Source organism: Mycetomoellerius zeteki, unplaced genomic scaffold (assembly GCF_001594055.1).
Source record: "Mycetomoellerius zeteki isolate Tzet28-1 unplaced genomic scaffold, Tzet1.0 scaffold20, whole genome shotgun sequence".
Classification (NCBI taxonomy): domain Eukaryota; kingdom Metazoa; phylum Arthropoda; class Insecta; order Hymenoptera; family Formicidae; genus Mycetomoellerius; species Mycetomoellerius zeteki.
This window is the reverse complement of record NW_017256957.1, coordinates 2,403,833-2,431,190: the sequence shown is the minus strand read 5'-3', so window position 1 is coordinate 2,431,190 and position 27,358 is coordinate 2,403,833. Positions and strand designations below refer to the sequence as shown.

The following is a 27,358-nucleotide window of genomic DNA, read 5'->3' as shown; positions in this document are numbered from 1 at the left end:
CTAGCTGCTTCTCGTTTAACTAGATACGAAATCCGATGAAATTCACGCGAATATCGCAAAAACTCCGTTCTGCACCTGAAGTTTTTCGTTTATTATTGTGTGTACAATACCTTCTATCGTTCCGACCGAGTGTTTCGATTGGTCCAAAAGGAGCCTGTAAAGCTAATAAGACTCTCCGTTATCTACGTTGCTTATTGTTGAACGACGTTCTGAAATTGACTGGAAACTATTTACTATACTCTACTCGTTGGTGAATGACACAATATTGTTCCTTCTGTTTTCTCTACACATCGAAAAATTTCTTCGCTATTACCTCGGAGATTGCTAGGATAGATTAAAAAAAAAAAAAGCACACGACTGCTCTGATTAAGGCGCTTTTTGCGAGACCTGCACGACGCACAATAATTTTCGTCCAGCCAATTTCGGAGAGAATCTCCATTGTAATCGGCAGTGGTGCGATGCTGTTCATAAATCATGACCGAACAAACGATTTGTAATCCGTACCCGTGGCGTACCGACGGACATTGCAAATCTATCGATCAATGATGCCGCGATAGCGATTCGTGTTTTAATTCTGACAAGAATGTGAGATCAAACTGAATTTGTGGAAGAGTATCAAATTTTAAAGATATTTCGTTGATAATTATTCTACAGTGATAATTACTCATAATTTAAAATCAATTATCGATAATTTACATATTTTTTGTTAATGTTATTTCGATCTTCATGGAAACGAACAAACGTCTGTTTTATTGACCAAATACGCTTGTTACTAAATATCTCTAGTATATGTATATCTGTACGTACGCTCGTTTATAATATTTATAAGGCGTCATCGTATCTCTAATAGGAGTGTATGATATTTTCATGCCCCAGACACTCGGATTTACCGTGATGCATGCGTTCTGTATATGCGCGCGCGCGCTCTTTTGGCGATGGAGAATCGATTGGACACCGTCGTCTCGCCTCCTGTAAGTCACAGTAAATATAGCGAATAGCGAGTCGAAATTCGAAGCTAGGATGGCGGAAAATATGCAACGGGAAAACTAAGAATCGGCAGAAAATTTTAATTAAAATCCCGAATCTGGGTTAAAAGAAATTTAATTAAAAACAAGAAAAGTAGAAATCAAACGTTATAAACGGCCTCGCGAATCGCAATTTACTCCCAGTTATTTATTTATATTTACTTCTTACGGTAACGCGATTCGCAATGGTATTAAATCCGCTGGCGTGTTCGACGCGCGACAAGTACGAACGGGAAATATAAACGCGTCTAGTTAATGAGCTATCGATTCGAACGAGAGAGAGAGAGAGAGAGAGAGAGAGAGAGAGAGAGAGAGAGAAAAGGGCCGTTTTGCGATTTTATACGCACGGCAATGTGTCAGCGATCAATCATAATTACGGGATCGTTTGCCGATGCGTGTGTCGCGAAATATCATTGCGAGAGTTCATCGAGCGAGATATTACGAGCGCGTCGGTGGAACCTTCGCAAGAATGTAACCAGCCGGTATGACAAATCGTCTACATGCCATGCGCAAATCCAATTTTACGAAGCACGATCCCGGTGGATGGAAGTGCATCGGCAACGTCGAGGGACACCACGCAATACGCTCGGTCTCAGGCATGACGGCGGCTGAATTCCGCCGGGAGTGCAAGCTTTTGGCGACTTAGCCTGGTCGCCCTTGGTTGGCGGTAAGGGAGATGTATACCGGAGAAGTCAGGAGGGTGGCACGAGATACCCTCTCGAGGACGGGAAGCGCGTTTCAAGCTAGCGATGGGAACAAGACGAGACGGATACCAGACTCGATCACAGAGGATGCAACGAACAATGTTCGAGATGTTGCTCGATCTGCGCGCGAGTGTTTTACGAACCTGTAAACCCGGGAATTTCGGCAATCTCGAAAATCACGGGGAGGATATTGATAGTGCAAGAAGTCGTCCGGAAGAGTCTTTTGATTCTATCATTCTTTCTGACAGCGTCGGAAATTCCGGCGACTTTTGAAAAGTTGGGAAATGTCCAACGTCAAGTAGGACTTTGACGATCTTCGATCGCCCAAGTTTGTTGACATTGGCTGCAGAATTCGGGAGAGTGCCCGTCGCTATTGAAAACTTCATAGTTAACGGCGCGGATGAAAAATCGTGAACGCACCGTCTGGAATCTTGAATCTGCACTTGGCAGTCGATGGTATTCTACACCATCACTGCCGGTGGTACAATCTCAACTTCGTCCCCTTCGAAGATTTTTGTGAAAAAGAATCGTATGGAAAACGGAAGTAACGTTGAGCATCGATGAGGACGGCATGCAAAATGTGCAAAATGTGCGTTCCTACAAATAAATTACCGTTTTTTACGGTTCCATTTGACTTTGCGAATAACTGCCTCTTGACCGCTGTGACTTATGTGTCGCTTAGCAATAATTCTTCTCTCGGACCGACCGCTCGCCCACGTCGTGCGAAGGTTAATGGTTAGATGCTCTTATGCAATTTGAGTTAATAATTAAGAGTCTTCAAGAACAAAGATGTCAAAATATAAATCAAGCGTGGCAACAATTGCCGTCTTTGTAACGTGAGAAGATATAGTGAAACGATAAACATCGTCCCGTTGTGTTTAAATCCGGAAATGCAGCAGAGTCTAACAATGCCGAATAAGATAAAGAAAATGGCTGCTACTACACAATTGTTACAAAGAAAACACGAATAAAAATACTATGAAGAAAAAAAAACACGAAAAAAAATGGCAATGTTCCGTAAAAAAAGAAATAAATAGCAATGCGTCTGCTTTCGCTCGCAAATCTCCCAATTGTAAAGGCACAGACGGCGAGCTTTGTCACGTCGTTTTGCGCCCGCTTTCGTATGCGATGAGGCAAGGTTGTACAGTTAGGTAATAACTACGAATGCATGCCTTATCCTGGCGGTGAGTACTTAATGTAAATGATTTTGCCAAGTTTCACGGGACAAAGGGCGTAGTTTCCAAACTCACACGCCGACAACAGCCGCGCGGAAGTTTCTCTGAATTTTAATGAAAAATGAAACGGGTATCGCACGCGCTGGCCGTATTTGCGTTATGGATGCTGGTGGCGACGGTAGTGTTGGAGGCCGCGATAGTGATGGCGGTATAACGATGTGATGCAGGTAGCGGGGAAACGCGCAGGAAACAAACACGGTTCTAGTTCGGTAATTGTTTGAGATTATCGCGCATTACTATCAATTAGCATCTGCGCATCGTGTACACGTTATTCGTAATGTAATATCTCATAGGAAAAAGGAGGATGATGCCTCTTTTATGGAATGCAGGGCCGACGTTTGCGTCGGGATCGCAACGCACGCCGCACGTGCCACACTACGTATTCTCCCGAGATTTTATTTCGTACATTCGCGGGGATTCGGATCCCCGCAACATACGGAAGGGTCTTTTACAAGAGTGCTAGCAGGATGGAATAAAATCTCGTGGAATATTCGGCGCATGCGGTATTCACGAATTTTCAGGAATAAATTTTACGAGGACTTATATTTGACTGCGAAACAATTAGCGCTATTGCATTGCGTTCCACATAGTTTTCAGTTTCCACAAAATTTTTCTTTTCTTTTGCACATGCATGTGTGTTTACAATAATAGCTGTTATGCTTTAAATAGTAATTTTATATTGTTTTTTTACTTCCAAACATAGCGGCTCAAAAAAATTAAATTTTCCAGAAAAAGAAAAAAAATTATTTTTCAACTTAACAGAAAATTATAGATTAATCAAACAATATCAACAAAAAGAACGTTACAATCTTAGAAACATGATCAAATATCATTTTTCTCACTTTCGTTTCATAACTCTTAAAAAATTCTTTAATTGTAACGATTTTCCTACAAAATAACAAATCCGAAATAATTCATCAAAAGTAACGAAATATCAAAATTTATATTTATCTGATCAATTAAAAGAATTAAATTCAAAATAAAATAATTTCTTCTTCAAACTTTGATCACATAAACTGTCTTAACTTTAAATGTTTTCTGTAGAAGATTCCGTTTTATTTATAAAAATGACACAACTGAAAATGTTTTCAATTCTTGTAGAAGATATTATTACGATCTCTTTGAAAACTTTAAAAATGGTACAAGTGCTATTTGGCGGACTGTGAAGTAGAATTAGTTTACAACATCAAGTGAAAATGGACTGAGAAATGTTCAACACAAATAAGTGAAGAAGGTTATATTTGGTCAAAGCAGTAGATCTTAATGTCTAATAATATTCTTTGTGAGAATTTTTACAGTTCAAACAAACTGCTTGCCGATTATTTGTCGCCCGCACGAAAGGGAGATTGAAGTTCGAATCTCTCTCGGTGACATTTTTCTCAATAAGTTATTTACAGTGGTTTAAAGATACTTATCAGTATCAGTAATATTATTGCTTGTCAATTTAATTTGTGATATTACGCACTCCAGCTTCGTTCTAAGATTGTATTTCAAAACCAACAAATATATATATATATATATATAATCGGCGCGCAGTTTGTTCGAACTATAAAAATTTACTAGGCACTAAGGCTGCGTTCCGTTTCACGCATGATGCATCTTTTATCCTTGTTATTCACCGAATATTAAACAAGGATAATGCTGAATTATGTACATCATGCGTGAAACGGAACGCAGCCTAAGACTCGCCTTAACAGAGTATAGTCCTTTTCACTCACATTTATGTTTCAGTTAGTTTACTTTTGACGATTGATAGAATAATCTTTACCTAACTCATTCATGATAATAACTTGAAAATTACATTTTTCTATTGGTTGTCATTTTTGAAAGGGAATATTAAGAATATCTATTTCAGAGGATATAATAATAAAAAGTACACTCTACGTATATGGTACTTGTTTTAAGTTTGTATAACAACAAAACATTTTATATAATGTTGTAAAACGTTGTCAAATAACATATGAGAGGATGCTTACACGCGTGCGTAACAACTGTATAACGTGTGCAATCATAACAAGACTCGGAAATCGACCGACGCGCATGCATAAATTCAGTTTGCGTAAAAGGAACGTAAATCGTTTTAAAGCGCGCAATTTAACAGTCAGTTTATACGAGCGAGGTATGTTTCAAAGGCAGACGTACGACCACCCCGTTTGTCCTCGGTTAAATCGCGTTCGCAATCAGTCGCCGCAATCGTCGCGATCGACGACGAATTATGGTCGCACCGGCCCTGCGACATGAAACCCGGAGGGTGGCGGCAATTACACCCCGCAGGGCCGCACTAGCTCGAGGATACATCTGCCCCCTCTTTCCCCTATGTGGCCGACGAAATTATGTGTGTAATAGATGCGCACATGCTCGCAACTATCGTGACAAAACAATGAATTTCGATGAAAGAATTACGGGAATTGTCTCGTATTTAACCCTTTAACCCGGAAACAGTCACCTATAAGTCTTTTTGCATAAACGACTACTTGGAGTGATTTTACATCTCAATTAAAAACACTATTATTATTTGTACATTGTATATTATTGATTGTTCGACAATTTATTATAGTATTTGAGATCATTACATTTTATGGAAAGATGATTTTGCTGAAATCTAATTTAGATAGATACTGTTCTTGAAATAATTTTATCAAACTATCAAAATAATATAATTATATGCTTAAGCACGATGAACAATGTAAAAAGTTTTGACATTCTATCTTAAGCATAATTGCTTTGATCGTTCAACAAAATTATTTTTCAGATATGTATCTAGCTAAATTTTTAAATATTTCAGCAAAACCTTCTATATACAGATTTACTCAATATTTTTTAAAACAGTAAGGAAAGGAATAAAAACAATAGATATATGAATTCTCGATCAATAAAGAGAATTATTATGATTGAACTTCGTTTTCTCGCTGCTGAGGTGTAAAAATCATCTCAGCTGATTATTTTCAGGTTAAATGGAGAAATGAATGCAGTATGCATTTTGCTGGTTTGTTAAAGTATTTAAAAATTTAGTTAGAAAACAAATTTTAAAATAATTTTGTTGGATTATCAAAGTAATTATGTAGGACGCTTAAACTAGAATGTCAGAACTTTTTACAGTATTGTTTATCATTCCTGGACATACTACGTAATTATTTTGATGATCCAATAAAATTATTTTCAGAACTGTATCTACTTAAATTTTTAAATATTTTAGCAAAATCATTTCTTTTGTATTGATATATAATGATCTCAAATACTAATAAATTGTAGTATAAATTGTAGTAAATTGATTGATGTAATCAATCAATAATATATACATTACTAATAATAATTATTATTAAAAATTAAAATTTTAAATTAAAATTTTAAATTATAATTAAAAATAGTAATTTTTCAATAGTAGATTTATCAAAATCAGTTTAAAAAAAGCTATTTGCATATGTTGGTTTGTATTTAAAAAAAGTATTTCGTGGCATTCAAGAAATATTATAATTAAAGAATTTATTTAAAAATATTCATCTTTATGTGAAAATATTTGAATTTTCAATGTCATATTCGAAAGATCATTTCTTTCGTCGATAATCGAGTCGATAACGTTTTCAATGTAATTGTTATTTTTAAAAATTGTATTGTTGCTACCATGTTATTTCTAATTGTTTTCAACGTAAAAAAATTCATGCGGAATAAAAAAGAAAGACTACGCTACCGTATGAATTCCATCCTTGTGCAAATATCCGCATCAAATATTGTATCGAACGTGAGAAAACATGATAGCACGCCGATTCCAATCTAATGTTTCACGCCATTTATTGGATAACTGAGAATCGTTCATTTAACCGAGACACGATAGCAAGATTCGCTTCCATCATGTCCGTTTGAATATAATCGTTAAGTTGTACAATTAATCACTTCGCGAGAGAGAAATGCGAGAAAATACAGGAAATGGCGCGAAGAGAACTTTCGTTACTCTCATTCATCATCACAATTGATTATTACACTCGCTCCTTTGTTTTCAGAACGTTCTCTTCGCAACGGCTAATTGTCTTTATAATTCTCGTATACCCCTTTGAAGTCGGAACAATATACTATATTTGATATGGCAAGTGTAGAGAAAATGAAAATGCATATTACGAACAACTAAAAAAGATTCCAATTTACAATACTTATTTTACAGCAATTAAGTGTATATATATTTAAACACAGATAATTCCAAATGGGTAAATAATAAAAAAAAAGTCTACGCTGATAACTTCTTGAAAATAATAATTAATATGTATGCAAGAGAAAATCGTTGATGCAGTCCGATGATTAATGCAAAATTGTAAAACATCACAGTAAAAATACAGAATTCTGGTATGAATTATTATTTTCAAATATCCTTGAGATTATCTCCGTTTTAAGAAAGACGTCGAAAATATAGCAAATTCTTGCGCAAATTTCGAACTGAAAGCGTTAGTATCCAGGCACTTACCTTGTCACTGTAAATTACGCAGCAGGAGATTTGCAACGCAGATTCGCAACGCAGCGTCGACGCCGGGCCTACAGCAGTCTCCGGTCTTGGCCTGACCTCGTTTCTTGGAGAGTCCATCGTTCATCTCATCTCACTTCACTTCACTCACTCGCGACGCGAGAACATTTTGAGCAGTCCATTCACGTATCGAAATAGCGTACGAAATACTTATTCTCGCGGTTTGTTTCTACGGCTAAGACTACGGTTACAGTGGATGTGTATTCTGATGAACTTTTGTTCTGACGAATACATTAGAACAAACAAGCAAAAGCGTTTTCATCAGATGTCGCATGAACAAGTTTGTCGTTCGAACGAGTTTGTTTCTTCGTCCGCATTCGTGCGACTGTTGAAATGACTGTTGAAAGACTATCAGTTTAGTGTTTGCAAAAATTAGTCTGTGAGATATGAATGAAAAATACTTATCATAAGAGATCTTGCAAAAAGATTAATCAAAAAAGTAGTATTTTCCATTTCTTTCTCCTGGAACAAGCAATTTATTAATGTATTCAGTTCTTCCACTCACAAGTAAAATTTTTTATAATAGACTTTCCAAGTGCGAATTATCGATATTATCCATCTTGTGTGATTGCAACTAACTCTGAAAATTTCGAATTTTGAGATTACAACAAGATTATATATTACTTCGTCAGAATACATTTACAATAAGCACTTCTTTTTAATGAATTCGTCAGAACAAAAGAGTGCTTTCCAATTGTTCAACACATCTTGACACAAAGTATTATATACTTGTACACAAGTATTATATACCAACCGAGGTAAACCCAGACAACATGCGTGTTTTAAAAAACAACATGAAGACCTCATATAACGCCGGTTATTACCAGCAATATTACAGCAACATTGCAAATGTTGAAGCAATATTACTGCAGACTTCTTGCTGTACGAGCGTTTTTTAGAACATACGCATCTAAAAAATATCTAAAAGACATTATATAAACACATTTTCTAGATATGCGTGTGCCTGCGCGCGCGCGCAGTGTGTGTGTGTGTGTGTGTGGGAAGTACAGCGTTGTGCGCGACTCAATTAGAACAAAGTGTGTACTGATGTGTATCAGATAAAATTAGGTTTATTTTTCAATGCCATGCCTATGTATTTTAGTATTTTATAATATTTTTTAAATCAGTGATGATGGAAACTGAGTTTCCATTTCTCTCGCGTTTTCATTTATAACAGTCGCGGTTATTAATAAATCACTAAAAAACATACTTACACAGTCAACAATTACAACTAGTTGCTTTCGGGCTGAGGATGGATGTAGGGTGTCGATAATTACGGCAATTGGAACGCAACTTGTGTACGAAAGTGTCTAGGAATATTACAATTGGAAAGCGCCCACCAAAAGTTCATTCATTGTAACCGTAGACTAATCCCGCACGCGGCTCGCGATACGTTCCGAGAATCCGAGGTGTTTACATTGCGACCGTTGCGACATACGCGCGGCGGGCCAATTTTCTAACGGTCGTGTCGTCTGTTTATCTATTCGCCCCGAGAATGGATAATGCAAACGAACGATCGCAAACGCCGCCCCTCAATTGACACGTTACAACGCGGCGCGTCGCCCAACAGTCCATCCAATCGCACTCTCCCCGATTATATTAGGCACGCGACGCGCCACGGACGCGGAAATAACGATGCGGGGGTGGAGAGGAGAGGGGGGAGGGGAGCGAGCAGTCATTACTTACGCGGAAGTTTTGACGCGAGCGCGTCGAGTAATACTGTGCGTGGTATTAATCAACGGTTCCCTGCTCGGATGATTAGCACGCCAAGGTAATATCTCATTCGGCCCTCCTGATATTCGCACGCGCGCCATTTTGAACGATTATCGAAACAAAAGGATTCTTCACTCGCGAAAGCGGAGCGAAGTCGTTCCGACGCTCGACGCGACACATACCACGCTCGCAATCAGAAATATCATTCTGTTGCTAAAAAGTGAACACTCAATTTACTCTCCTCCTTCGGATTCATCGAAGTGGATGCAGGTAAATACGAAACGACCGAGTTCGAAACTGATCTATCTGACGTTGGCCGCGAAAGAAAAGTGTCATGGCGGTCGCATGAAGCCCGTTCTACAAACGCGGGTCGCGAGCTTGTTGCGTCAGCCAATCCCGAAGCGGCGCTTTTCAAATTGACGCATCGGATTGGTTGACGCGTCTCGCGTTCCGCGTCTTACATAGATCGGTCTTAACGCGCGATCGTTGCGCGTTTGTTCAGATCGTTGCGCGTTTGTTCAGTTCGTCGCTCGCGAGTTCGAATGGCGGATGGATTGTTCGCTACGATGAAAAATGTCGCGAATTTACGTGTACGCTATAAAAAGTGTAGTGTTTAAAATGTTTACCTTTAAAACATCTTTGCAAAACAAACAAATTTAATAATAAAAGATATTTTAATTTTAAACGCTTACTGTTTTAAATTCAAACACACATAGTGTTTTGTTTATTGAAAAAGTTTGAAATTAAAACATCTTTAAGTTTTTACAAAATGGAGACAAGATGGAGACTGAAAACATTTTAATATCTTAAAATTAAACATTTCTTTTTTTAGCGTATATAGTGTCTATCCGTCTTGTGTGTATCCGTTGAATACGAATAGCGTTTGGGAACTGTCGTTAACTACGAGATCGTGCTTGAAGACAAATAGGCCGGACGTTCTCAAAATAAAAACTGACCACGAATACCGCCGTTGGTTCGCTCGGTGATCGAAGACCGCCACGAGCAATCGGCCCATCGGATAACGCGGATCTCGCGGTGAGTGAAATTCGATCGTTTTGCACGTTTCGAATTCGTATTTTATCATAACGCTCTTTCGGCGCTCGTTATCGAATCAGCGAATCGCGCGAAATTAGTCGCGTTATCAGCGCCGAGCGCGAACGGGTCGCGTCGGGATACGAGATCGAGATTGTAAGTAAAGTCAAGTGTTACTTGTTCTCGGAAACGTGTACGACTTCGCTCTTCCTCATACACGGGAGAAGAGCCGTGTAACCGCGTATACTCCGTATATACCTCTCCCCTCCTCCTTTCCCCTTCAGAATAGCTCGATCCGTGCGGCCCTGGGACCACGACACCGCCTATCGCGTGAGGCACAGTACACGCGCGCGTAGTCGTCGCCTTTGTGTATATATCGCGCCTTCCTACTCGCACCCGCGCCTTGCCGCTTCCTCTTTCTCGCTCGTGCTCCGAGCACTCCCACATACACACGTATACGCGCACACGCTCTTTCTCTTTCTCCCCCACCACCAGTGCACGGCTGCCGTAACGCCGCGAGCCGTTGACTCGACGTAGTACCATCGGTGTCGCGACGCGGCGCTCTCAGTCGTGCTCCTGCCGTGGCGCCATCACGTCGTTCGGTCGAGTTCGTGCGGCGCGGATCTAGCAGTTCGCTCTCCGCAGCTCACCGTGTTACTTCGAGGTGGACGAAACGCCTTCGTCTTTCGTGCGTCGCGTGTGTATGTACCAGAGCGGCGTGCTCCTTTCGATCGTGAGATCTGACTCGCGTACTCGCGTAAATCGGCGCGCCTCACGCGAGCGTGCCGGATAGCGGAGTGTAGAGAGTAGAGGAGAAACAGTGACGCCCCGCCGAAAGTGCTCCGAAATTTACTCCGAGAGTCTCCGTCCCGCGAGTAGACGACCTGACGACGTAAACCCGTACACGGCGCGCGCGGCCAAACTCAAAGCGGACGAGCGCGCGACACATGAGGAGGAGGCGAACTCGCGGCGCGAGTTCGGACGAAGAGGAGAAGCAGCCAGCGGCCACCAGCCTCCTACGGGGAATGCAGCTTCGGGATCGTCGTCTGCGGCCGCGGACGGCCGCCACGCTTCGAGAGACATGACGCGATGATCGTCGAGGCACCCGGTGCATCCGCCCTGATCGCCGCACCACCACGCCGTCGACGTCGACGTCGCCGCCGCTCGCGTCCTCTCCTCTCTCTCTCTCTCCTTCTCTCTCTATCTCTCTTTTCTCTCTCTCTCTCTCTCGTTCTCTCGCGCCCGTGTGTGTACGTGCACCGCCCGTAGCAGCGGTCCCCGCAGAGTGTGACGGATAAGTTTCTCGTCGTGAAAACGCGCCAGCCAAACGGGAATCATGGGTGATGTGCACGGGCTTCTTCTAGTTAGTGACTTCAACCAGGAGGATACCGCCTGGGACGACGTCGAGACATCGGCAGCCGTTGGCGTGCTCCGCGGGGTGAGTCTCTCTTTCTCTATACCGTTTTTAAATTACGATAATTCCATCTTGGATCAAAGAACGAGCAGCTGCATTTCTTCCCCGCGCGAAGAATTCGAAGGACGCGCCCCTTCGCGCGAGCGTTTCTTTTGTTTTTGTTCCACGTATGCACGTCAGATGGTCTCGTGTGAAATGTTTACGTTGCAACCCGACACTTTTTACGCAGAACTCTCGTTAACACGAGAATTACCCGCTCTTTTCCTATTCATCCGAGAGCGAATGTGGATTGTTATTTTATGCGATTACTCTTTCTCTTCGTAACATTTGATTTTATGTTAAGAAATTTCTGTGGAGATACGTATCATATCGCGCGTGTACATACATACCAGACATATACCTCTATTTTGAATAAAATCTTTGAAGGAAAGCGCGTTCTTCCTTTATGACGTTTGGTTTTATATTAGAAAATTTCTATGGAAAAATATATCATACGTGCGTAATCTTTATTTTGAATGAAAGAAACAATATAACAAATTACTTTGTAGGAACAGTATATCAAATTACTGCTCGTCGATATGATTTTGAGAGATTCGATGAAAAGAGATGGCAACGATAATATCATTAATGACAACAATATACAGTGGATTTATTTATTACTTATACAGTGCTCTATATTAATTTATTTGAGTTTCGAATATTATTGATCGCGTACAACGAATACAACGTTTTCTGTAAACAATTAAATACGAACAGCTAATGACAATTATCTACGGTGATAGCGTTTGTAAATTGAATGTTTTCCATTTCTTCTTTGCGCGATGTTTTTATTCCAATTGAATGTACAACAACATTATTCAATTATTTTACTTGATTAACTATATAGAGGTTGTTTGTGAACGTAATATAACGTTAGCTGTTGAAGAAAATGTAGACATATGTAGTTTAAAAGTGTTCTATTTATACTTAAGTGTTTCTTAAAGATTAGAGATTTTCTCCAAGGTGTTTATAGCAGTCATTTAAGATAACAAAAAATTCCATTTGTGTCCTCTCTGCGCACAATGGAAGAAATTCTATTTTTTTTGTCCGTTGAACCTAAGACCCTGCGCACTGTGGAGGAGATATTAGGAATAGAAATAAATATTAAATGTTAGAGGTATAAAAATGTTAGTATCTGTTCAACAAAAACATAATCTCAAAAAGTCGTCCAAGACAGATATTACCAGGATTTAGGACCAGCATTTCATTAATATTGTATGATATTAATATAATATCATTTATGTTAAGCACACACAATCATTGCAGCAAGTTTCCGATTAATTTATAGATAAATTTATAGTTAAATATACATACTGAGAAAAAATGTACTAAATTTTAATAAAAAAATAACAATTAAATGACATTAATGGTTCTTATACTAAATAATATGTGTTTATATTTATTAATATAAACTTATATATATATACATTTATTAATAATATATGTGTATGTTTATGAATATATGCTTACATTTAATAAATATTTAGCTAATACTATTCAAACAATTTATTAAAATTTATTATATTTTCTCTCAGTATATTATATGTCATATCTTATCTGTATCATTATATATATCACATTTAATCTCTATATACACCAAAAAACATCATTCTATTATTAAGAAAAATAATTACTCAATTTACTTTCTTTTTTTTAAGTAACAATTATCTTTAACAAAGAACATCTTTTGATATAATAATATTAAAATATAAATAAAATTTTAAAAAATTATTATATGCAAAATAAGAATTTATTTTCTTTTGAAGAATATAAAATTAATCGAAGAAATGACTTTATGTAATAAACCAATCGAATTCAATTTAATACTTGATAGAAGTATTAAACTTACTAGGATTTAGAATATATTTTGAATAAATTTGATACTTTTGACGAACTTATGATACAATAGATTTGCGGATATATGAACTTTTGAAATATTTGAAACAAGTATTATTATCTACTTACCTATAATATGTGTTTTTTTGTATGCATTCCTATTTTTTTTATTTCTGTAATATTTATATCTGTTTTTAATATTTCTTCCGTTGTGCACGAGTTCTTATTATTTAACGGGAGAAAAGTTTCGTTTGTTTAGTTAATCCTTGAACTTAAAAATTAATGTCCTTGTCACACTGGGCATTGTGCGAATGACGCAAGAAATCTGATGACAATTATAATTATATTTCGAAGTAACGTTTTTTTTTAATGAATGCGAGACTGCAAGAGTTTTTTGTGTTGCTATCTATAGTAAATGTAATCGATGAAATAAATCGTCTGCATAAATGAATAAAGCGATAAAGAGTAACAAGTAAAAGTAATTATTATTATTAGGCAGGGTTGGCAAAAATCTAATTTTTTCCAGAAAAACCCAAATTTTGGGGATTTTTGTGGGTTTCTGTGGGTTTTCGTGATTTGTGGATTTTTGTTCTAGGACTCTAATAGCAGTCATCTGTTGTTTTAAAAGCGTAGTATCTGTTCGACAAAAACATTATCTCAAAAAGTCGTCCAAGACAGATATTACCAGGATTTAGGACCAGGATTTAGCATTTCATTAATATTGTATGATATTAATATAATATCATTTATGTTAACCAATCATTGCAGCAAGTTTCCGATTAATTTATAGATAAAAAACTACACAATTCTTAATGTATGTTGTAATAAACTAGTGTATTTTTAAAGATCCAATAAACATTGCTCGTGTTTTTTGATCTTTCTAACTACTAATTTTTGCTTAGCAATCTCGAGCTAGATATTTTACACATTTCCATTTATTTGCGCGTACAATGCGTTCTAATAACTTTCCATTTAAATTTCATCATTATTATCTTGATTTACCAACACTTCGGTGATCATAAGGCTTTAACTTTGAAACGTTGGATTGATATTAATTATAAACTTATAAGAGTCATATCACAGGTACATTTTTAAAATTATGTATTTCTAATAATGTTTTTCTGTTACATTTTTCTAATAATTTCTTTCATAACTTACAATTTAAACATTATAAGGCGAATCAAAAATTAAATAAGATACTATATTATTCAAAGGAAAAATTTTTAATTAGAAATATTTGATTTACATAGATCAATACATTTTCTCAATATAGACAATTAATGTTTTTTTTTATCTAATTTCATCATAATCAAACGTATTACCACAGTATGTTTGGAATGATTTGGTAAAACATTATTCGATTTATTTTGAAAATTTTCGAAAAAAACTACTTTTTCTCGCCATCCAACGATGAAATATTTAAATTCACTTGATGACATTAAAGATTTATCAATTTTATATAATTTTATTCATAATATTAAATGTATTATGTTCAACTTGTAATACGACTTCATATCTTTCTTTTCAATGTTTAAATTATAATTAATCTAACATAAATGAATTGAAATATATAAAAATAAAATATCTAGCTTGAGATTGCTAAGCAAAATTAGTAGTTAGAAAGGTCAAAAAACACGAGCATTTTTTTTAGTTTATTGAGTTTTTGTTTAAAAATGCGAAGGTATATTAATATTATACAAAACAATGAAATTTGACATGCATTTGGATTTTTGTAATTTGTACTTGGGTTTTTGTATTTGGGTTTTTGTACAAAAATCCAGTGATTTTTATAAACTGGATTTTTCTGTGCCAACCCTGTTATTAGGGCACTTAATATTTCAAAATTTAATATTTATGTTGCATTACATTTTTCTGTCATTGCAATCGTAATTCGATAGTCGCGCATATACTATTAAAAATGAAACGTTAATTTTAACAAACAAAAATAATTAAACTAATTAAAAGACTTTCAATCTTAAAATGCAATAAACAGCATTAAAAGTAAAGCTAATGAGAATCAGCGCTGATATGTGAGCGTAAAATTTTTTAATCGAAAATAATTATTCAGACGATTGTATGATGCCTCCTTCATTATATTTGAACGTTTCAACTCTCTTTGAAGTCCGCAGCAATATTAAAAAAGACAAAATCACCCATCCATTGAGAGCAAGTCGCTCACAGATTGACAAAACTGATCTTAATTTGATGAGTGTTAATTTTAACATTTTTGCATATCTCAGAAAGTCCACCATACATCTTTATGTTAAAATTGACATTTTATTTTGAACACTGTGTATACAAAATTAATTATTTGATTGTTACGTGTGTCGAAACTGTTTTAATTATATTCAACAAATCAGACCCCATATTATACACGAATCCAGACGTTCTAGATGAAACAGATTAGGAGTACGTGCGCGCTAATCTTAACACGGATATGTGTTGCTCCGTACCATTAGTATTCTCGTGTTTAATTTCTATTTAAAGTTTCATGCTCAAAGTTTCGAGATTGTAGCAACTACGTCATGTAGTAATAATGCATACCGACGCAGAAGCATACGCACACAAGCCCGCCGGCATTCGCATCGCGCGCCGTTAATGCGAATACGAAAGTCCCGAAGTTCCGTCTCGAGGAGTTTAAAACTATGCGTACTTACATTATTGGACTTTAAAGCAGCAGGGCGTGAAAAAGCCGCGCAAAGATTAGACGATGAATAAACGGCTGTTAAATGCTCGATATGAAATTCACGGGCGGACGGAGGAGATCGGCACTTGGCTCGCTGCTGCTAATACCGCTTTACAGGATTAAGGTTGAGGTATCAAGAAGACGCGGGATGGGGTGACGAAATTAATTGGTAATGTGTGACATAAGGTACATTAGTGGGACGCGCACCTTGAAAGCGCTCCGTGCAACATTATATACGATATCGTAAACTAAAATCTTGCGAAGACGCTTCTATCTCTCTATCTCTCTCTCTGTTTGTTTTTTGCATCACGCCTCCTATCGTATTCCGATGCATAATACATAAACTCTCGTTGACCGTGGAACATACTAATCCTCGTAATCCTCGCTCGATGCACGCTTTGCATCCGGACGAGCTCGCGATTTAATGCGTGTCGCATGATGCGCGCATTGCATTTTTTATGGATGCGCTACACTTGCTTCTTCTTCTCGAAATAGCGATTCTCGGATTAACGCATCGGAAGCACAGTGCATTCCGTTTATTCGATCAATCGCGCAACTGCTTCGTACATACCGTGCACCATAAAATCCTTTCTGCATCCTGCAACTTAATAATAAACGCTGTATCTCTTTCTGTCTCTCTCCCTCTCTCTCTCTCTCTCTCTTTCACTTCGCTTCGTTCGGTGTGTATAGCTCGTTGCAAGCTTGGAAATGATATCACGAGCAGAGTCAAAGAAAAAGAACGATGGCAGCGATACGAAGAACGATGGAGAGGAGCTATTGTAGATCGTTGTTCTTTTCCTACCTTTTTCAGCTCGCTTCTCGTCTCGTTCTCCTCCCTTTCTCTCTTTCTATCCTGGATTTCCCTCCTTCTTACGCTTAAACATTATTTTATTTAAAATGTTACAATAACTTATTGACTAGTTTCTCTCGTTAATTTCATTTGTTGTCTAATAATGTTTTTCAATAATAATTTCTTTACATTACTTATTGCTTTTAATCGTTAATACATTCATGTATTTGTTACAATTTTTTAATTATATTTTTTCATACCGATATCCGTTTTCGATAAGTTCCTTGCGTTATTCCACAACACAATTTTATATTCACCTTTCTGTATCGCATTTTGTGGATTTAGGTCTTTTCACCAGCAATGTAAACGTATTCGCCTTTCTTGTTGAATCAATACTATCACAAAAGGAAATTCTATATATAGACCCATCCACCAGTAAGTTATCTGTTGGTGAAACCGGGCATTAGGAGACACGGTCCCGAGAGAATGTAATAAATGATTTTCTCTCTTCTTTACCCTCTGCCTCTTAGTTGTATGGTTTTGGTGACGGAGCAGAATGAACTGATCCGTCCAAGTTGTACGAATTGAAACCTGCATGTCTCGCACGTTTAGATTATTACACTCGGCGACGAGGCTTCTGCTGTTGAATCACGTACGGGTGAAGGATTAAAACGGCTTAAGCGCACACCGTGTTCGTCGTCGTAGTGTCAAAGACGTCGACGCTGTGCACGCGAGAGAGAGCAATACGTGTTTATACTGGGAACGAAGAGGTGACGGAAAATGATAAACGCGGTCCGTAGACGCACAGGGTTTTGCGTGCGTTTAGTTTTTCTGTAGCGGTGACGCGTCGAAAAATTGCTTTGTACGTTTGCGTTTGTTAAAAACAATGTTCGCGAGCGAATCTAACGAGGTTTTGCAATCGAATGTCTGTGCCATGCGATCCTTGTTTCTAGCTAAAAATTCTGCGTCCGACATTACAATAAACAAATACAATTTTTGATAAATATTTTCGTTTAATTGTAGGTGATATACATTTAAATTTTTAAATACAAACACTGAGAGAAATTTTGATTAAAAATGTACGCACCAAATGATTTTGATCGTATCAATCTTGGTTATCTCAACTTAGAATTATAAAAGATTCAACAAAGAAATTCTGATTTGAAATATTTTTAGATGTCAAAAGAACAATGGTAACCCAATTCCTTGAATTAAAAATAATATTTCGTTAATTTTAACTTTCATGTGTGTTAAAATGTAAATCGATCCATTTATGTGGCTGGTTTCAAAATAAACAACGTTCATATTAACGTATGTACGTTGTAAATAATAAATTAGATTTGATTCAAATTTAATAGATATATTTTATGAATTAAATATTATTATTCTTGAATTTCTACATTTTCTTTGTCTCTTTTTTATTTTAGTTGGCTAAATTAACGACATAATGAGTAGAAGCAGCAGTTGCGACCTATATAGAAATGATTAAAAATAAAAATGATTAACTCAAATTATGTCCAATTTGAGTTAATTGGATATAATTTGACATTATGAATTTAACAGTGGAGTAGACTGTATTTTAGATACATGTATACCAAGAAGATGCGTCGGACTATTGTAGCATGTATCATGCATAATTCGCGATGTTCAACGTGATTGTGAAGTAAACGCCGTGGGCGTTAAGAACGATGAGTATGGTAATGTATTTGTTACGACATTCGTTACGTGCACGTTTTCCGTATTAACACGCCGAATTAATGGAAGCCTCGAGGCTTTGAAAAAGCTGGTAACAATTTCCGAGATCCGAGATTGTGCAGCATCGCGCAAAGTAGTAACATCTCAAACGCCCGAAGTTATTCGAGGTTTACGACTGCATTTTCAAATTACCGCGGCCCATTTCCCTTCTAATTTCCGCGAGCTTCTTGTTTCTTAGCTGCACATTATAATTATTGTATAGCGGCGCGCGCACGCTTGCACGCCAGGCGTTTCCGAAGTTTATCGCGCGGCTTGGAGGCGGTACGTTTAATATGCCAGCCGAGTTCCTCGCCGAGAGAGTTCCCTGTTCATTTCTGCGATCGTCAAAAATTCGTCCGACCGTGAAGGAGCTGTCTGTTCCACGCGAGTTTCCGACTCCCGCAACTTAACTATTAATACAGATGACACTCTTCTATATATAATTCCGTAACAATCGCAGACTGGCCTTCGCGCGGCATAAATATTTATCGCCTCATTAACATATCATCGATTCTCGAGAGAATTCTCTTGTAGCTGTGAATCCCGGCGTCGCTAAAAGTCCTGTCGATAAAAACGATTAATCATTACCTTCATGTAAAAACGGGGCATCATCGACGGTAAAATATTCACTGATTTGAAAGAAAAATGATTTATGCATAGCTAATAATTTAATCCAACCGACTCTTCGATTTTCCAATATCTAATTTGGATACGTTATTCATATTTGTATTGATTGCTTCCGTTATGCATTGAATGAACAATGAACGTTGTATATTTCGGAGCACAAAATGTTAAAGTATGAAATCTAATTTAACAAGATTTTCAAAATTCGATTGGAATATGTTCTGGGGGCGCATTGGAATGTCTGAGAAACGTGGGCATAAATCCTCGCAACTGTCAGATGCGAATTAGAGATTGGATATCGCGACGCTGCCACCGCTATTGCCGTTTCTTCGACAAAAGTGGATGGGGATCTGAGTTACGTTAACTCAGTGATAAACGTAGGTGCGTGGGGGTGTCTGTCTGTGTAAATAAATCCCGGTCGCGAGATAACGCCGTAGGGGATATCGTATTCTCGTTCGGATGCGACTTTACGTTCCGAGATAAACGCCAACGGGCCAGAAGCCTATTAGGCCTGGAGACTTTTCTTATCTGCTTCTTTTCGACTAGACGACTAGAAGACTTAACCGTGAATCAGCACAAATTGGAACTAATTTCTTCGCCTTTGTGTTGGCGTTTTCGCGATAATTTAATTAACGCAAGAGCAGAGTAGCGAAGTAGGGAGGGTTGATATCACGCAGTCGCGCAAAATGGAAAATTACACCTGAATTAGGTTCCTATGCGGGGCGAAATAGCGGGCCATTATATGAATTAACGTATCCAGTGGCACCCTGCGTGGCGTCGCGACGCGACGCATGGGGGACGCGTATGCACCCCGCGCATATGTCGCTCTTAAACCCTCGTACATAAAAGGTCCGATATTTCATCCGACACGTGGTGTTTTCGTGATCGTTCCGACAAGATCCGCCACGTAGCTGAAATAAAAGCTTTGACGATTCTAATATATTCTCCGAATATATGCTGTCGTATTTCTGCATTCCTAAGCCACACTAAACTGTCAGTTGGCGATGTAAAAAGACGTTTAAAATTGAAAAACAGCAACGTTGAATTATACTTTTGTGTCTTGAGTATTTTTTAAACTTTGATAACCGTTTAACATTTATACGATTATGAATTATGATTATTAAAAAGAATTAGATAGTTACATTATTACACTGAAAAAAAAATATAGTCAATTTTATTAAATATTTAGTTGAATACTGCTAACTAAATATTTATTAAAATTTTTCTCTATATATTTTTCTCAGTGTAGAGATGCAAGTATTAAACTGTTGAAGGAATTATGTGGATAATAGTTAAATTATGTAAAAAGTAACGTAGAAGTAACAAGTACCAGTAGATACTTAAAATCCTGTTCATATAAATGCACAGCATCGTTTATTAATTTTGATATATGATCATTGCTAAAGTGATTGATTTTCTATAGAGAACGCAATCTAGACGCGCACCTCTATTCTTGGTCAATTCCCATCAAACGATTCCACTTTTTCTTTTTATTGAAGTAAGACCATTCAGAACGAGCGATCGAGAATTTTCCGCAAAGACCGACGCGCGATTAATTTCGCTCTTCGAAGCTCCGTTGAGGAAAACTCGAGGTTTTCTGTCACGCGCTGGCGTACGGTAAATGGATGAAAATAGCCGGGTCGGGAATACTCTCTCGGTATCCAGTGGCACTAGCATCAGCGTGGCGTAAGACAACGCTTACCTACCTACGTGCCTCGAAGTACTCGACGAGGACACGTTGGACCGGTACTACCGCTTTCCCTCTTTCTCTTTCTCTCTCTTGATCTTGCCCTCTTATAACTCGTCCTCTTTCTACTCTCTGTCCTCTCTTTTTCTCTTTTGCTTCTTCACCATCTCTTTATGCTCCGTTCATTTCATCTCCCTCTTGGAAGCATGCTATGCCCGAGCTCGAGCGCATCTCAATGCAACCGAACCGGTACGATAATTATTATCGTGGTGAGCAAGCGACTCTACCCGATACATGATACAGATCGGTATATGAGTTTGTAATACTTGCATACGCAGTAGCGTGGTGTGTAACACGCTTGCACATAGATCACGATGGAAATGTCAAGAACGTAAATTCAAGAGTATGGTAGTTTGGAACCGTGCGTTCTTAATTCTAATTTTCAGGGAGCGATCCGTTAAGTATGTGTCTTACATGATCTTTGAGAGGGAAACTCTTTTAGCTTTGAGTAATTCGAGCTTTGTGGGGAGAATGACACAAAGAAGAGCCTTGTCGATAAGATACAAGGAGAGAGAGAACGTTTATTACTGTTTTACGCTAAGCCAGAAGAGGTAAATAAAGTAAGAAAGAGAAAGAGAGAGAAAGAAAATATGTTTATTATGACCTTAGGATCAGATTTCTAAAAACCTTGTGCACTAAGCAACTAATTTACTTCAAGATGAAACAAAATAACGGTAATAAGTCATTCTGCATTATGTAATCAAGTTTTATTATTATACGAAGGGAAAGCAACAGAAGTTGATAAACAATAATAAATTCTTGGCGCAATCGAGAAGTTAATATTTTATTTGATACTTTAAGATGATTATGCTGTCATTAGTCAAGAATTATTTATTATATAAATATTATAAATATATATAAATTTATTTACAGTTTTTCAGCACATTAACATCTTGTTAATATGATGCCGTGCATCAAAATTGTCAATTATTTTAATTCGTATTATTCCAGTAGTGTAATTGCGTTTATAAGTTCGGAAAACCAAATTCGGCGCACAGTTTGAAGGACTACAAGTATGGTATATATGCAAGTTATAGCATATATATATATAATTCACATTAAAAATTATTTAAAGCATTAAAAGATCTTGCTTCGACCGGTATAGGCTTCTAGTTTATCAATTGTGTTTTCACATATATGGTCTAAAAATGAGATTCTTATTGTTATATATAAATCTGATATAAATGAATTTTAAATTAAAAAATTTATATGCTTATATATTCTTCATCTTTAATAATAATTTCTAATGTAAGTATTATCCTAATTGCAAGTAATACTTTAGTAATCTTTAGTAATATTATATAATATAGTAGAATAGATTAAAAAGAATTATATTATCTGCATGAGAAGGAAAAAGTTGATTGTCCATCTCTTGAAAATAATTTTAACAGCCATTTCGAATTGTTCCAACTTTGTTCTACATTGTTTGAAAATTCTTTTAATGGAATTATATAGAAAAATGAGAAAATCTTTGTCAGAGAACCGAACTTCGCATAATCGCGATGAGATGCTTCTCGAGCGACTTTCTCGGAAAAGCGTGGACTGTGTCAACGTGTATCTTTTATTCATGAATCTTTTTTTTCTTCGGCGTACCGTTAGAATTATGTGTTACGAATGTATTGGTGAAGTTCTCTCAGCGAAAGTATATCTTCTTACCACAGTATTATAAGTTTCGTCCAGCTCGGCAACTTTTAATGATAGTTTTATTTCACGCGTTTCCTATCGCCACAGTGCGACTACAAAGTTTGCTATTAAGAGAGCTGGCGTGGAATCTGATGTCGTATATGAAGTTAGAGTACATTGAGAGTACATAAACTGTCATGCTTGAAGTTTATATGACTACGTTTACACGGACTCCCTTAATCGAGTTTAATAACATCCGTAGTTGTGAAACTGTCCAATCATAGCTATTCCTCTGAAGAATGGAATGACTGTGATTGGCCAGTTTCTAACTATGAATGTTATTAAATTTGATTAAGGATATTCGTGTATATGTAGTCTACTATTAACAGCACATTCGTCGATGAATTTGGAATCAAATCAGTTTAAGTGAATTTTATTTTGTCATTTCTGCATTTATTTATTTAGTCTATTCTACGTTTAATTATTTTGTGCAATTGATAATTGTTTTGTATTAAACTTTAGAAAAAATCGACTTCAAATCCCAGAAATATATCGTCAATAGGTAGTGCAAAACAATCTAAATGCAGTGTATAAACGGTACACAAGCTTTCGTTAACGATTTACTGTGATAGCGACGCAATTTTTTACGCTAACGATCGAACCAGACGGGCATTACAAATTTTTATATCGACGTTATTAGAGTTCATCAATATCCGATCCATGCACCACCAGGACCGTTCTACGAGAGAAGTTATTTCCCTCCATTTCTATATCGGTTTCCTTCTGCGCCTCGTCGGGTTGAGAGTCCGCGGCAAGAAGGAGCGGTTGAAAAATTTGAATGGCTGAACTCCTGGAGCTCATAAATCTAGAACAATTCCACAGTAAAGAGAGAAAGAGAATGAGAAAGAGAAAGAGAGAGAGAGAGAGAGAGAGAGAGAGAGGCATTTCTTCTCATATTCCTTTTTCGCTTTATCGGGCCGCTCTGCCGTCGCGCTTCGCCGATTTAAGTACGGTTTTGTCGCCGGTTAGTCGTGCGTTTTCCAATTCACAAATCGTTTATTTATTAACGCGACTTGCATCGATAATCAATATAGTGTACCGCGTGTGGCCGTTATAATGCGATCACTACGTAATTACGCTGCAGGGACTGTAAAGCATCAAAACTATGTGAAGTATTGATCATAACGTATTTCGGAATGTGTTTTAGCGGATATATTCCGTATATAAATCGCATGACGTGGTGTATGTCGCAAAGTTACGATACACAGATAATGTTCAATATATATAATATGTACATATAAAGAAAATTTCCCGTCGGATATAGAATATTCTAATTTACGACATTAATAAATCTACTAAATTTTTCGACCGAGGGAAATTATTATTGTCAAATCATTTTTAAAAATAAATAAGATTTTTAACTTCTTAGACAAAGCTATATCTGTCCATTAATGAGAATTCGAAGAAGATTGACGAAATCGAATGTTAGAAACATCGAATATTTTCCTCCGCAACATCATTTTTATCTTTGAAATTTCTCAGATATGCAATTCGCGTATCAGTATACAGGAGCGTGACGCTAATGGTATCAATTCCTTTCAGTCCCAATGTTTGACTTCCGCTTTTACGTCATTCATACGGTTTGCCGAACAAAAATGGAGACGAGCTTTGTGTATGGGTTGTCAACGAGATCCATCGGAAATGTTATCTCTCGCCTTGTCCAAAGTCGAGTTTCTCCGAGCGTTTTACTGGAGATGTCCCGCTCGTGCGGAAATTTTTCTTAACGAACATTTTTCCGTTTACGTCGCACGCTTTCCTTCGTCGGACGATTTAAACGCTGCGTATTTATGGCTTCTCTAAATAATCCTATCCGCTGTAACGGTGGCGCATACGCGGCGGATCATTGTAATCTCGGATAAACTGTATTTTGATAAACGAGTTTCTCTCCCGGCGGGGGAATTCCGCGCTCGCTCGCGTGCCACCGACAGCTTTGCAGCGAATCGGCCGGAACTTTCGAAGCAGGTTAAATTGCACGATAGTCGATAGACTCTGTTAGTCCATATATGTGCAACACATGTCTCGGCGTGTAGATGATCCTTCGTTTAAATGATCGTAGAATATGCTTGAAATTTTTGCGAACTTGTTGAAGATAAGTATAAAATGGAAAATAGTTGGAGTAGCATTTTGAGTGGGTATTAAACGTGTCGATCAAGTACACTGTTAAATTCACATAATGTCAAATTATATCCAATTTGAGTTATTTTTTTTATCATTTTTACAGATCGTTACTGCTCCTATTCACCATGTCGTTAACTTAATTAAAATAATGGAGTTGAATAGTTTAACTAAAAGATATATTAAATTTGACTCTCACATTTATTTTATAATATGTTAATATGGACGATGTTTTTTGAAACTAAGCAGTTCAATTACAGAAATGGATTGATTTACATTTTGGCACACATGATGAAAGTTAAAAATTAGCAAAATGTTATTTAATTCAAGGGATTAGATTATTATTTCTCCTTTGATATTTATTATTTAATATTAGTGTAATACCCACTAATTAATATTCCGATCGTATATAATCTCTAAATTTTCTAGCGTCTTAAAAAAAAACATTTATTCTCTTATTTTGAATTTTTATTGAGTTTTGAGGCAAATTGAAGTTTATTTTTACGATGGAGATGTTTTTTTTCAATGCACGTTTATATGAATTTCTCTCTTCATTTTGAACTCTTACAAAATTCGCAAATTTTTTAGAGATATTTTTGTAGCTTCCTGTATAACTGTGCACGACTCTCGTCTGCTCTGCCTCGATGCCGCGCCTTTTCGAGAAAGACGTATGCATCCTGAAGCGCGCAGCGTGTACGTATGCTGTACGTCGTCGGCAGCAGGCAGCTCATTAATGTTTTCAAGATGAGGACGTGGTCCCTTTGACCTTTTAGAGAACGGCCGCATACGCGCGAACAAGCAAAGGCTCCCATGGAAAGCCGTGAAGAGAAATAAAAAGTGCCTCTGAAATCTCCGAGAGATTCCTCGTTGCTATATCTTTCTGTTTACTCGCGTTGCGAAGAAGTCGCGTCTGTGCTTAGGGTGGTATTCACGAATAATGACGTTTCTTTCAGAATTAATAAAGATGCGCGCATCGTTAGCACCAACAATCGATACTTAATTAACGTTCGCGTGATTCCAATCAACTTTTTATTCATTTTATTGCATTAAGATGTCGTTATGCGCGAGTCACCTTTTCGAAAAAAAACTTCAGTTTGCCATTTTGTCTATAGTTAAGATTAATTGGTTATAATTAATCGAATAATTAGTGCTATATGCAACATAGATTAATTGTCAACATTAATCAAAGTTTATATAATAGTTTTTATTGGAATATACGTTATGATTAAAATAATATATTTTTCGCGGAATAATAATTTTTGTATTAAATAATTCGCAAAAAAGACTACAGTCTGGTTTTTCTTGAGAATTAAAATAATGGAGATTCTTTTTTTCATTGGTTCGCCATATATGTAATAGGGAAGAAAATAAAAAAAGAAAACAAGCGCGTTACAACGCACTTGTTAACAAGGTAAAGTTAAACAAAGTAAAATAGCTATTGCTTTCTTATTCAAGCTCTTATTTTCTATGAATGGCGGTTTTAATTCTTAACTAGTGGAACTCTTTAAGTTTTTCATTTTCTAGTTAACTTGTGGTTTAGACTTAATTTCACTTAACTTGATGATAATGAGAAAATAAATTAGATTAGTAAACATTAGATTTTTCTAACTATGATTAATCACTAAACTGATGGTTTTGTAATGAGAACTTTAAAAGTTACTCTCTTTGAAACCATCCGTTTAGTGATTAACCATAGCTAAAAAAATGTTTAATTGTTATCAGATTAATCCTTCCCACCGGAATGTGAAATTTTCAATGTGAAATTTTTGATCATAATCTATAAAATCTGGATCGTTGAGATTCATAGCAATTTTTTTTATTGTTTTGAACTCGTTCTGAACTATATAAAAATCTGAAAAAGTTTTTGTATATTTGTGAAACCTTTAACAAAAAGGTTTTATTGTAATAGGAGTCGAATTGTATTTTACTTATTTTTTACAAATTTGAATGTAACAGTTTTGAAAAAAATGTAATATTGGTTAAAATTCATAACTTTTATATGAGTGAATGAAAAAAAATCCTTTTGTGCTACAACACTTGAGAGTGTATTGTACTTCAGAAAAAAATAATATAATGATATTGGTTTCTAAAAGTTTTATTATATATTTGAGCTCTTAGAAATGAAGATTTTTATGAGTAAAAGAGTTAAGTTCTTTTCGCGAAAAAAGTAATAAAATTATACTTTTACAGCGGATTAATTATTAAATTCCTTTTATTTAAAAAATGAGAGTACAAAAGTTCTAAAATAAAAATATTATGGCACAGCCTGTGTACAATAATGTGTACGATGTTCTCCGCTATCAATCTGTTATATATATAAGGTACAGTGCAGAGTTTTCTTATCAGTCAACTGATAAAATGAACATCTTTTGCGTTTCTCGAATTTAATAAGAAGTCTTTCTCGAAGAATTTCTTCTTCGATTTTGAATATTTCATGATTTTTGTACGTCTTATACATCTTCATAAATATT

At 36.6% G+C, this 27,358-nt stretch overlaps 2 protein-coding genes across 2 annotated transcripts in view; one reads left to right on the top strand and one right to left on the bottom strand.

The window, feature by feature from the left end:
* The window catches only part of nAChRalpha6 (nicotinic acetylcholine receptor alpha6), a 286,941-nt gene extending 279,407 nt beyond the window's left edge, over positions 1-7,534 (bottom strand). The window contains 1 exon segment of the mRNA XM_018447235.1: positions 7,418-7,534. Within this exon segment, the coding sequence (XP_018302737.1) occupies positions 7,418-7,534 (117 nt within the window).
* Positions 7,535-10,864: 3,330 nt separating this feature from the next.
* The window catches only part of LOC108722310 (insulin-like growth factor-binding protein complex acid labile subunit), a 233,462-nt gene continuing 216,968 nt past the window's right edge, over positions 10,865-27,358 (top strand). The window contains exon 1 of the mRNA XM_018447334.1: positions 10,865-11,657. Coding sequence (XP_018302836.1) covers positions 11,556-11,657 — 102 coding nt within the window. The 5' untranslated portion in view covers positions 10,865-11,555. The remainder of the gene's footprint in view (positions 11,658-27,358) is intronic.